Here is a 14,213-nt window from a genome sequence, read left to right on the forward strand (position 1 = left end):
AGTCAAACCATTGTTTGTTAATTCTATTACTAGCGACATTTCGCCAGAAATATAGACAACAAAGGGTTGTTTAATTTTTTTTGAAGTACGAATTGTGTACGACTCTTGTACTTATCCGTAATGGCTAGATAGCTTTGCTCAAGGGATTTGTAATGTACTTTTCTTGTTCTTTAAATTTGTCTTCTTTATTTTTATAAAAAGTCAGAGAAAAGTAAATATTGCAGCGAATCGAATTAAGTTTTGCTGTATTATATGATTAGTGAACGTAAACTTTTTGATTGGGATAATTAGCATTTGTAGCAGTGTTGACTTCAGCGTGACGTCGTTATCGGACGTCGAGACAGAATACGAAATTCCACCCGTATCACCTCGACGTCCGCCGTTCCACAACTGAGCGTTTTTCAAGGCAGTTTTTGCCGCGCACCACCACTATGTGGAGCTGCCCACTGAAGTATTTCCGAACCAATTCGACTTAGGGTCCTTCAAGAAAAGAGCGTACCAATTCTTAAAAGGCCGGCAACGCACTCGCGAGCCCTCTGGCATTGAGAGTGTCCATGGGCGGCGGTATCACTTAACATCAGGTGAGCCTCCTGCCCGTTTGCCTCCCGTTCTATAAAAAAAAAACTCTCATCCCTGAGTTTGTAGGTTCGATCCCGGGGCTGTGCACCATTGGACTTTCTTTTTTATATCTGCGTATTTAACATTCGCTAAAACGGTGAAGGAAAATATCGTCAGGGTACCGGCTTGCCTTAGACCCAAAAAGACCCGGCGTTTTGAGTCGACGGCGTGTGTCAGGCACAGGAGGCTGATCACCTACTTGCCTATTAGATTGACAAATGATCATGAAACAGATACAGAAATCTATGGCCCAGACCTAAAAGGCTTGTAGCTCTACTGATTTATTCAAATCTCTTACATAATAAAGTAATTATTCATTATTATTACAGTGTCTGCTAACAAAAACAACATTGTATGAAGTAATGTTTACGTTTACAGTATGTTGTCGCTCCACCATGAGTTTGATGTATGAAACGTTTTTGTCTCTGTTAGTAAGAAATCTTAGTTTTCCACGTAATCGCTGGGGGCGCTATGATTTCATACAAATACTAGCTGACCCGGCACACGTATGTTTTGCCCTGTATATTATTTGTAGGAATTTTTTTTTAGATAGTGGGCAGGCGAGTCTGTCCGAAGACCTAATTGAACTCTATAAAATATCAAATGTTTTGAAAAACAATTGAATTGGAAATTGTTTAACACAGACTACGCAATAGTAATATTTTGCTGAGTGGTAGAAATGAAATACTATCTTACCGTTAGATAAAGACGTTACCATGACCGTAATGATGAGTTACTTTTTGCATTCTAAAAATCATTACACAAAACATTTGACATGCTATTACAATACAACATGTTTTCTCTAATAGTGGTCATGGTACAGTCATATACTATTTTTGTAAATCAACGCCATCTAGTGACAGACTATCGACACAGGTTCATTGTTTGAAAGTTCCGATAGATGGCGGTGGTTCTTAATTGCAAAAAAACAATGGTGTATGTAACATTTGACCGTGAGAACTTGGAGATTAGTTTTTTGCCTATAGTATGTTGTGTATGCTAACACAATATCATTGTCTGGTACAATGGCCTCCTTGTAATCGTTAATTAGCGGGACCTTGAAAGGTACTGATAAACTGAACGATCACCTCGGGTATTCAGATCCGAGGTTCTATGATGTATGAAGTATTAAAGTCTTTAACATTAATAAGATTTCTACATACGATTCATCATTTACTATGTACGAGCATTTTAAGAAGGTTTTTGGGAATTTAAGGGGAGTTTTAACGCAAGAACACTCAGTTAATAGTTATGGATGAATCATATGCATATATTTCGTATACATATTTAGTAGAGCGTAAACATGTTACGTAATGATAAAAATCTCACGAGATAAACATCTTCACGTTACAGTTCTTGTTGCGAATATACAAACAAACAGATATCTCTTAGTCATATTGCTAACGGAAAAAATAATATCTGCTACGGCTACATGCAGCCGCACTAGATTCAACTAAAGTAGGTTATTTTGTTAACATTCAATTTTGTTGACTTAAAACTGTTTAAAATATACTTACGATTTAAAAATGGAAGATTCGTATGTGTAAAATAGTGTTTGTAGTCTTAAAATGAAATAAGTAAAAAAAAAAATCAGTAAGGGTTGGTTTAACTCTAAATAAGTTAGCTAAGTAGCGAACCGATACGACCCTACCTTTCAAGAAAAGAGCGTACCAATTTTTAAAAGACCGGTAACGTACTCGCGAGCCACCAGGCATTTAGAGTATCTGGGCGGCGGTATCACTTAACATCCAGGGTCTTCTTCCCATTTGCCCCCTTTTCTATAAAACAGTAGCTTTAAACAGGGGAAAAAGTTGATTAAAAAAACAAGTTTGTTACAACAGTTTTATCATAAATAAAATTTGCATGCTAATTTGACTTGACTGATTATGCAGTGTTTTTGTAATTAATTCATCTTGTGTACCACTTTGTAATTAAACGATTAATTATTAATACATAATCTTTAAACAATGAAAATAATAAATTTATAGTCTGTGAACGTACGAACTCAAATTAAGTTCTATCATGAATTGACTCGCGTCATGTAAACCTACCATAACCAGATATGAAGGTTTCAACGAATGGCTTTAGTTAGTTCCAACTAAACTGATGAGTAGACCGCCTTTGAATGTGAATAATACGAAAATGTGCGGAAACATTATGGAAATTTGGGAATAAGTGGTAGTAAAAGCTGTGTTTATAATTATGACTTAATATACTAATTGTGACGTGTGTAGCTCCAATAATGCTTTGTGTGTAAAGGTACAGTATAGTACTATGTATAGATAAAATATATATTATATAGAGTTTCAACAGGAAGTTAGGGTATATAAGTTTTCATTTATATATAATTGTTTATGACTGATATTTGTTTTATTAAGGTCGCATTACCCCGGCTATGTCCGGATTTTTCTTACTCGTACGGGATTGTCTCGTCATGGGAATGTGTCAGGCACAGAAGGCAGTTTCAACAATGATAAATGTCCACAGAACGCTTTTTAAAACACTCCCTGCCATATTTACATTAATTTATCTTATCCACCGGAAGTTTTATATGAAAAAGAAAGTAATAACTCTTGATCTAGATACTACCATGAAGCAGATTCTACAGACTTGACACAGATTTTGGGCTTAAGAAAAGGAAATTTCCCTTATAACAATAGCTTAGTCATAGTTTAAGTAGCGGGACTTTTAGAATTGTGTATAATGACCGCAATTTTGCAGTATACAGTAAATTATAGGTACTAGTTAGATAGTTATATGTAGGTGTTGTGTTGACAGTGATATAGTGGCTATAAATATATGCATTTGGTTCAGTTGCTACAGTATATTTGCTTCTATAATACTTACGTGGTAGTATGATAGTAGTGTGTAGATTTTCATTTTTGGACAACTATAAAACCTGTAAGAGCAGCCCTGCGATTCTGTAACTCACTTCACGAACTCACACAGCGGTTTTCGCATCGGCGGTCTCTCTCAAATCAGTCGTGAAGACCTTTTCAGAATGCCAAATCATAAAATGACTGCTTCACGACTGATTTGAGAGCGACCGCCGATGCGAAAACCGCTGTGTGAGTTCGTGAAGTGAGTTACAGAATCACAGGGCTGTGCTGGCCTAGTAGCTTCAGCGTCCGACTCTCATCCTCGGTTCAGAGAGACAAACATCACTTGATATTTGTTTCCACTTTAATGGTTATAATTCGAGTCTTAATATTAATTGAATTTATGTATCGACATGTTCTATAAATAGACAATTACGACTAAAAAGGTCGTGACGCCGAGCCCTTCTGAAATTATCAGTGAGTCAGCGAATTCAGCTAGTTAATAACCGAAATGGATTTTTAACGGGTGGTTTTGTTTTATAATTCATGAAAGACTCGTCCAATTAATTATGTCAAAAGCTTTAACCACAACTAGATAATTAGTTACACTAATATTGTAAATTGCATTGTATAGGCTCCAAAACTAGAAGATTAGAAAAAATATAGTATTGTCTTTGATTAACATAACCTTTACACATTTAAAGAAAAAACTTTTTAACCGGATTAAAGTTATGTATTATTATAAATTTACCACGTCCGTGACCACGCACGCTGTAAAGCACGCGAAACGTCGGATGAATTTAAAATTATGTTTAATAATTGTAAATTTATAATAATACATAACTTTAATCCGGTTAAAAAGTTTTTTCTTTAGAAAAAACATTTCACAATTATAACCCTACGGTATCCCTGATGAACAAAGGCTACAGAATATTTTCAAAGAAGTTGGGTATGAAATAGCGATAGTATAAAAGGTGTGAAAATAGCAATAAAATTTCTATATCGCGTACGCTGAGGAAACTATAGACAATAGAGCAATGTGATGTACTATTTTACTGTACCACCATATTTATTACAAAAAAAAAATTGCATTTAAAAGTATTTTTACCGAGAAAAGCTTAAGGCTGTAGAACATCGTGCTACGACCGAATTAATACTTTGCTAGTAATTATTCTGATTAATACTTTACGAACTAGCGAACTTCGGAATTGACTTTGGGGGGGGGGGGGGTCTTCCCTGGGAGATACGATATCCAAAGAAAATATTAGAATATACTCTTTCCTCAAAGGCCGACAACGCACCCATTATGGCTGCGCTTTATGGCGTCCCGTAAGCTCGTTTGCCCCCTATACAAAATATATATATACATAATATATAATATTTTGCCCCCTATATAAAAAAAAGTTATGTAATTTTAAAACATAAAGACCTGACGGCAAAATCCAATTATTGATGAGGAAGCTGATTCCAATATATGTAATGTTGGAATTGGCATCTAGCACTAATTCCATTTTAAAATATATATTTTTTTCATATCTAACATTGCTGCAATTACGTGGTATATTTAAATGTATGTCTGAAGGGCTGTATATTGTGTTGATGTACAAATTGTGCCAAAATTATCACTTGGTGATAAGAGAGCGTAGTGTCAAAATATTTACCTAGAATAATAATGAAATAACAGTTCACAGCACTATTATCGTCAAATTAGTGCAATAAAGATAATGTGAGCTCAATTTCTTTGTGCGGCGGCCAGCTGTCTGCTTTGATTTAATTTGATCCGCTAATTAGTGTTGTTTACAGTAATTTATCGACATCGCCATAGTTCAGTGGTAACAGCTACAATATTAATAAATCGTATTGTGAATATAGCTATGTCTACGGACTCGATACGAGAATCGCGATTTAGGGTAGTAAGCGAAAATTTATCTGTAATGATTATTACACAATTGTAAAATTATGTGGAAAGCGTTTTAATTAGGAAAATACAATTTTGCAAGATTTAAATAATCATATAAAGAAATAACTAAAAAAAATAATAACATGGGCAACGGGCCTTGTGAACGGGCCCAAATGAAAAACACACATCCCTTGCACACAGGCGCGAAACCTAATTTATAATCCAAAAAAATCAATGCAATCTAAATAGTAATAAAGACAACTTATACTTATAAACTTATCAAAACAGAGGGACAAAATAAAAAGCAATTATAAAGATTAATACATGATTATTAAAATAACGATATTGTAAATTAATACGACTACTAATTTTCAGTGAGTTAAGTTGATCTAAACCAAAATTTTTTTGTTGCCAAAATCTGACGCATTTATGTAGAATTAATTAACAACTTAAAACTAAGAATGTATGCAATTTAGTATGTAAGCGATGAAAAAAAAAATACTTTGCGACATAACCTATAACGCCAATCAAAATTATTTAGAATTGTCAAACGTGAGCTAAATTCGTTACCATTATTTTTTTAAAACCGGTGTTGGCCGAGTGGCTTCAGACCTTCACGACCTTGAGGTCGTAGGTTCGATCCCCGGCCGTGCACCAATGGACAATGCGCACATCTAACACTTGCTCGTACGGTGAAGAAAACATCATGAACCGGAATATCTCAAACCCAAAAACCGATTTCATGTGTCGGAGCTTGCTGGGCTGTACGGGTAGAAAAGCATATAAGTTTATTTCCGCTCGCAGTGATAATTGACCAGAACAATAATCAGATCTTGATAGCCAGAAAGTGCTGAGCTACCGTCTTGAAACATGATATCCACTAAGTTACTTACAAAACACGAAATCTTCGACCATTATTTATCGGCGAACTATATTTGACCAAGAGATTAAATAAATAATAATAATAAAATAATCCAGTGGCGCTACAACCCTATATTGTATCTTTGGCCATTTTTATTTCATAAATAAGTAGGTCAGCTTTCTGTTGCAGAGAAATTGCCAATATACGCTGGAAATTTACAAGATTCTTCCCCATACGAGTAGTGCATTTATGTTTAATAAATGTTTGCAATATGCTATTATATAAGACCTTGACAATGTTAATTGCCTGAAGCGATCCCTGACGATAACATGTCTTAATGTGTTATTTCCTTCAATTAATTGGAGTATTAAAACGTTAATACGCGTATTCTGAATGTGAAAGTAATCTTAATGGACAAAAATATCGAAGTTTCTGCAAATACTTATAAAATGAAGGCTATATCTCTCTGTATGTGTAAACGCGATAATACAGTACATTACATACATAATACATATAGTACACATATAATATAGATACAGTAGCTACTGATTGGATGTTAACGGATTTCATCAGTGGTTAGTGTAGAGAGAGTGGACTCAGGTTCCGCGCTTAGACGCCTATTTGGTCCGTAAGCCCTGGCTAGTTCCTTCTAGAAGGTCAGAAGTTTTCTTGGCATTTCGCAGGCTTCACGGTGCGACCTCACTGCTAGGTAAAGGCGTGTACAAACATGAAAAAACAAAACATAGAAATACTCAATCGATAGATATTAATCTATTTATTAGTAGGCCAAAAAAAGGGGTCGAAAAAAAATAAAAGTTAGTCGAGCGTGTCAGATTCAGAGAGAATGTTCAGTCAACGCAAAAAGTGTCCTATTTAAATGTCTGACGATTTGGACGTGATCATATTGTATAAAATGTGCCCCTGAGATACTCGACCACCGCAGGTTAAGATAAGTACATACAGACTAGTGTATACGTCAATTATCTCACAATTTGAGCATGGCAGAGGCGCGAGGGTGGGTTAGAAAATTTAAAAAAATGTCACTTTGAAATACTCGACGCTATTTTATATATATGAACCCCACATAACATGGTGCAAGCTTTCTGCCCATATGATTTTCTGACAACATATAGAATATAATAGAACTAAATAAATACAAAGCCCTAGTTACACGTAAATTAATCAATAAGCTTTTTATAAATTTGACGAATACTTAAATGATCCTAATCCTTGGGATTGATTTGCTCCAGCTCAAACAATTTGTATGACTCAAAACTTAGCGATTAAAAAGAGTGGCGGAAAGTTTCTTGCCAGTTCTTCTTGCCCGCTCTACGCCCTTGACTTGCGAACTGGTAGTAAATGTAAATTTACAATTAATTTAACTTTTTTTTTACGTTCATAAGTGTACTTGTTTACCTATATGAATAAAGATATTTTGAGTTTGAGGTCAAGTAACGCGCTTGGGCTCGCCTACTTTAATTACAAATAAATCAAGTGAGTTCGTTATATTAAATTCTGGTAATAATTAATAGATAATTGACTTGAAGATTGCGCTAAATAGAATATTGCAATACGTCTGTCCACTTTATCATATTCTCACATTCTTCCGCTTACAAGAGACGAGAACATAAACTATCTCGATAATTCTACTTTAATGAAGAGAATAAAACAATATTTTTGTCTTATATTGAATTAAAAATAAAGCACACAAATAATTCTTTATACAAAACTTTATAGAATTTAATGTACTTCTCACAAATTTTCCTAAGTTTTTATAGTAATTCGTCGAAACCTAACGTAATCCTAAAGGACCGGGCACTCCCTTCGTGTGTGATTTGCAAAGCCAGAATAACATAATGATAATAAAAAGCAACGAAAAATCACACCTATGTCTTATATGAAACAAACACGTAGTTTAATTAAATGGCACAGATTTCTGTATAGTTTTATAAACTTCGCAGAAAAAATAAAGCAACACTTACAAAGAGTTAAGAGACTAAAGAGTTATCTATTTCTTTGTTTAAGCAAATCTTTATTGTCATTTTTGATTCCAGCATTTTTGCTTAGATGCCGATGGTAGAAAGCCTTTATAGTTTAAGTTATACACTAAATCATAAGTTATATACAAGATAACAAAACAATAATCAAATATATAAACTATAGTACGTCAAGAGGGTTTTCATGTTCTCATAAGGAAAATATCTGAAAACTTAGAAAAACACAGGAAAGACGCGTTTTCCTAGCGTGGGAGAGACAAATTAAATTAGTGCGATTTAAATTAACAGTTTTTATTTAATAATAGTCATTCTTATTGTGTGGAAGTAACTGGTGTGTCGTTTTGTGTTCAAGATTTATCAAGTATTCGAATAACTTAGATTTTTGAGGTGAGATGAAATTATTAAAAGTTTGAGTACAATACGTGATGTGATAATAATGAAAAACCGCAAGCGTGGTTCAAACTAAACGCACGGATACATAGTTCGAATAGTATTTGTAAACTATACTAAGTTCGTTCGACCTGTGGCGAAATGGCGTTATCGTATTAACGTATTTATGTACTCAATTAAGTGAAAAGTTTGTGATGAGTGCTTAATTAAGTTTGCAAAATATCTGTATGAATGTCCACAGTGCTTAGTTATAAAGGCAAGATTGCGAATAATTTACGCAGACGTTATCGTTTAACGACGTGTGCTAGCACGAAAGTGTGCATATCGCTATTTAGTATGTTATTTTAATAAGATTGCAAGTGACCAAATGTTGATATTTAGTATGTTTTTAACAATCTATAAGCTTGCCAGTGAGCAAATGTAACTATGTAGTATGTTTTTTAACAATATATATAAGCTCATATAAGCATATACCTTTATTATAACAGTCTTATAAATCAGTATAACGCAGACAAACTAAAGAACTTTATTTGTTGATACATTGGTACATAGAGAAAAAAGTAGAAGATTTATTGTGACTAGCACTTATAGCCAAACATAACTAACACAATGAAAAAAAAACCCGATTCATAAATTATAAAAAAAATGATTTTGACGTGATAACGTCTTTAAAATCGTTTTAGTCGGGTGACATGTTCAGAAACTTGTGTCACACCAAAACCTCACGAGCGCGATCGCAGGTATAACGAGAGAGAGACGGACCGATCTCCCGTCTCATCTCGAGCGCTGCCAGTCATTCCGTGAAACTTGTCACGCGGAATCCTCACGAGCGGAGGCTGGCATAGCGTTCGAGTGAGAGGACCGATCTTCCGTCTCTCTCACTCTAGCGGCATACAAACGAATGGAGATTTGTTATCTTCATTAATTCCTTACTTCCCAAAAACTTATATCACCAATAAGACGTTATCACGTAAACATCTCGATCGTAAACCTACTTTACAAACAACCAATATTTTTTATCCAGACCTATTTCGTTAATCAGTTTGCTGAATATCATATCATTCTTGATATAATATTACATTTTAAACCCCTTTTACGGCTATAAACCGATCTCTCGCTGTTCACAACTGCAGGAGAACCTTCGAGTTATGTAAATTTCGCGTTTATCTGATAGTAGTGCTTTCAATTAGTCTACAAAGTAGGGTCAGAATGTATGTTATATGTAATCCAGTGAATTTTTTTTTTAGAATGGGGTTACCATTTCTTACACGTGGTTTAATTATGTATTTGAATAAGGAACAAGATTTTACTTTTTTTTTAATTTTGTTCATACATAGAGTTCCCTTCACAGTACACTGCACTGCACAGTGGCTGTTGGAATAACATATATTAATTATACTATCGATAAGTGAATGTTTATTTGACATCACTAGTCATTATCATAATTGTTATTGTACAATGTTTAGTGACCTAGCCCCGTTAGTTTTGAGGTTTATGCGTAATTGCAACAATTATTCCATTCCTTTTATCTAAAAGTATTATTTCATTGTTATCACAATTAAAAGGCAAAATATATTTTACTTGTAATGCGGTGTTTTGCAAGATTTTTAAAATCGTTCAGATATTTTATTACTATTTATATAAATACTATATAATTATCTATATAAGATAAACTTTGTAGTTTATAATATTATGATTAAAATTACTATGTTTTGATGCCCTGTAGCTCTCATTTAACACGGGTTGCCCGTTAATCTCAGATAAATATTGCCGTGTTTCGGGAACGAAAAATCAGAAGATAGCCGAACTCTGCTACTTTAGTTAACGGTGCTGTAGTATTTTCTATAAACTCAAATTTAGTTTCAAGAGCCTTATCTAGTTCCAAAAAATGCGTTTAACGGGTATAATAAAACATTTAAGGTATATTTCCCAGGTTGCTGCTTATATCATAATATAAAAATGTATGATTGCTATAAACTTTGTAGTTTATAATATTATGTTTAAAATGTCTGTTTTCATTCTCTGTGGTACTGTTAGCTTTCATTTAGGACGGGTTGCCCGTTAAATTATCTCAAAAAAATATTGCCAACGTGGTTATAAGCCTCACTGTGATTCTCTAGTTAACGGTGCTGTAGTATTTTCTATAATCTCCAATTTAGATTCAAGAGCCTTATCTAGTTCCAAAAATTGTGTTTAACAGGCGTAATATTGCAACATTTAATTTATGACTGCTATGTCTCCCTTACGACTCCAAGTAATGTAACCTTCATAACATTATTGTGTTTAGCGTCCTTAATATATAAAAATAGTATTAGTAATCTCGGAAGCGGCAAGTTCAAAGCGGCAATATCTAATTAGTTCATTGCTGTATGAACCGTTCAAGAGTTATCAGTTGAGGAGTGATGTTTCTTAATTATTACAATTAGAACGATCCACGCGGTACTGTCTTTACATCGGCAATTAAATATATAAATTTGTTCGACAGTGCAATATGGATACAGGTGATGTTATGAAGTGTTTTTTGTTTATCTGTGTAATTCGTGTGTGCGTGATATGATAGGTCGCTGTAAAATATAGGTCTCGTTATAAAATGTATATGAGCCTTCGCCTATCTTAGCTAATATTTGAAATTGGAATTTTGTTGTATTTATATTTTAATAAAAATAAAAATGGATTCTTTCAGTGCTCTCTTGTCATTGATGGTAAGCGATATTTGATTAATACTGTGAGGTTTTATGTGTTTCCTTTTTAATAAAATTCCGATGACATACGTATTATGGAAAAAGGCGTTTAAAGGGTTGGTGTGACGTCAGTAATGACGTCATAGACACGTGTCTTTGATTAGTTGAGTCATTTTTATTTTTGTTTACGCTTTAGTGCGTAGTTAGTCGGCTATCAGTTGGCGGCTTCTTATATTAAGTGCGTTTTATAGTCGCTAGTCTTAGTTAAGATGACGTATGATATGATTACTAGACGTTTAGGACCGCCGAGGTCCCAGTAGAATGCTGTCGTGTTGGAACTACTCGAGGTAGTTTTAGTGGGTGGCTCACGCGGTTCTTTGAGTAGCCGACGCTGCAGAGAGTCGAGTTGCTGCATTTAGTACTGCCCTGTGCGTACCACGTGGTATTGAATAAATACGTATTGTAATTAATATAGTTCACCATTTATATAGTTAAACGTACATGTATTTATATTTATAGATTTTTATTACATATATTTTATTAACTTTAGTACATTCAGAATACATTTTAATTGACTTAAATATTATTTTTATTTGTGTAAAGTAAAATATATATGTAGTTAGATATTATATGAGAATCAATAATAATATAATATAACATTTGTATTTTATTCTTACGTAACATGGGGCAAACAGATAACGCGTGAAGGGGATATACTTAGGGGATAGATACTTCTAGAACCAGAAGCTTGTGTTTGATTTCCACTATTTCGTTTTATACTTTACTTGTTAGGCAAGGAATGTTTATTTAGTCGTATTTTTTAAACATGAAGATCAAAAGCATGATGATGAAACGCGCACAAGGTTCACCTGGTTTTCAGTGTTACCACCGATGAACACTCAATGCCGGCGGTCTCGTGAGTCGTTGCCGGACTTTTAAGAATTAGTACGCTCTTTTATTGAAGGACCCTAACTCGAGTTGGTTCAGAAATACTTCAGTGGGCAGCTGGTACCACATAGTATTGGTGCGAGGGAAAACTGTAATAAATAACGCTCAAATTATTAATTAAAACGCAGTGTCTTATAACAGTAATAATTTAAATGAACTTATAAACAAAACATCTCAATATTTTTTATTTATATGACGTGCTACTAATAATCGTTAGTTTCGTAATAATTGTGATAAAGCAAAAATTCCCTTGACATTGCGCAGTTTTGATTCGTTATTAATTTGATAAGACAAGGTACTGATTCGTCTAAATGCGAAATTTGTTTTAATTGTTGTTTTATCTGTTATTATTAATTGAAAGTTTCTGATTGTTCAACGGAATATTCCTAGAGTAATAAATTTAACTTAGTTATTATCTCGTCGAATAAATTTGAAACAAGAAACCGTGGAGCTGGGATTTGAACGATGGGTTTTAGTCTGGCACACACACACATGACTGCTCACGTGTGTGGCATAGGTAAACAGGTCCAAAAATGTGACAAAAATCTTGCATCAATTTAAGAGTGTAAACATATTTAATCTTAGTTTATATTTATTAATACAGAAATAAACAAACGCAATCGTACTTTGATTAAGTTTAAAGCGATAACTGTAGTCAAGTTTTAAAATAAATGAAATGAAATTACCTATTCTTAAAGGTGAATGAACGCGTAAAAGTTGAAACAAACTTATTCAACCATAAAGTCTTTAATTGTGTGAATTGATCTGTATTGAATGAGAGTACTTGCTTTTAGGAAGTTATATAACAGCAAATGACTTCTTATTTGGGAATGTTCGTTTAACTAAACTTCATGCCTGTTAACAATTATTCAATCTGTCTCGGCCACGGCGGGTACCTACTCTATTAGTATACGCAAATCTGTGCATAAGTGTGTGCACAGTGAGACAACAGTGGTAACACTTTTATACTACTTCGTATCGCTGTTGAAAATTGACGGCATGGTCAGGCTTATGCTCATGGTACGTTATCACAGTGCCTCAGATGAGCACAGAAGCATTGCTCCATGTCGGCATCGTTACGTTATTTCAACAGCATTTGCGATATCTATTGAGTCTGTAAACCAAGGCTACATTAATATTCCGTACAAAAACTTCGTATCGCTGTTGGAAATTGACGACATGGTCAGGCTTATGCTCGTGGTACGTTATCACAGTGCCTCGGATGAACACATAAGCACTGCTCCGTGTCAGCATCGTTACGTTATTTCAACAGCATTTGCGATTGTTGAGTCTGTATACGCAGACTACATTTAAATTCCAAACAAAAACGTCGTATCGCTATTGCAAATTGACATGGTCCTGACCGCATATGCTCATTCGAGGTACGGGAGAAGTATTTTGTAAAACTTTATCCACTTTACACAGTTCTAACTAAAGCATTTGTTTCTTTTCGTCATAGCGTGAATTCAATTAATCAGAAAGAGACGTAGTACAGAACCAACTAGTGCTGTATTGCGTAGGGTGTTGACCAAAAGTAAAACGGCTTAAAAGGCATTCATTATTATTTACTTGTAAAACGCCAAATTTAAGAAAAATAAAAGATACATTAAAATCGCACTGCACTGACCCAAATTGGTCTTACTGGAGGTCACAAAAGTAGGTTTTTCTTAGGTATTATCTTTTGTTTGTTAAATGCGTGTGATCTTTTGTTTTAAGATAATCTGACGTAATTACGATAAAAATTACTCATGTCAAACTTAATCTGTAAAGTTCAATTTTACTGACTTATAAAAAGGAGATTTTATAGCGGCATTGTTCTAAAGGTTTTTCCGTTCAACTTCTTCAAAAATCGTCTTCAAAAATCTAGAAGAATATTCGTGAGAAAAATCATTGCCATATATTAGATTGATTGATAATAAAATGTGAATGAAATTAATAAGATTTTCATAAAATTTTATTGAAATGTGGTCGTTTGAATTTGTGCCAAACGGAGGCTTA

General features: G+C 34.0%; 1 protein-coding gene across 2 annotated transcripts in view; it reads left to right on the forward strand.

Moving 5' to 3' along the window:
• Window positions 1-14,213, forward strand: part of LOC125055084 (DENN domain-containing protein 2A-like) — a 41,150-nt gene that overhangs the window by 18,890 nt on the left and 8,047 nt on the right. Inside the window, exon 1 of one of the 2 annotated variants that reach the window (XM_047657310.1) lies at window positions 11,104-11,288. The exons of the other annotated variant lie outside the window; for it this stretch is intronic. Coding sequence (XP_047513266.1) covers window positions 11,256-11,288 — 33 coding nt within the window. The 5' untranslated portion in view covers window positions 11,104-11,255. Of the gene's footprint in view, window positions 1-11,103; window positions 11,289-14,213 lie in introns of those variants that run through there. 2 annotated transcript variants of the gene reach the window in all.

Source organism: Pieris napi, chromosome 13, assembly GCF_905475465.1.
Source record: "Pieris napi chromosome 13, ilPieNapi1.2, whole genome shotgun sequence".
Taxonomy (NCBI): domain Eukaryota; kingdom Metazoa; phylum Arthropoda; class Insecta; order Lepidoptera; family Pieridae; genus Pieris; species Pieris napi.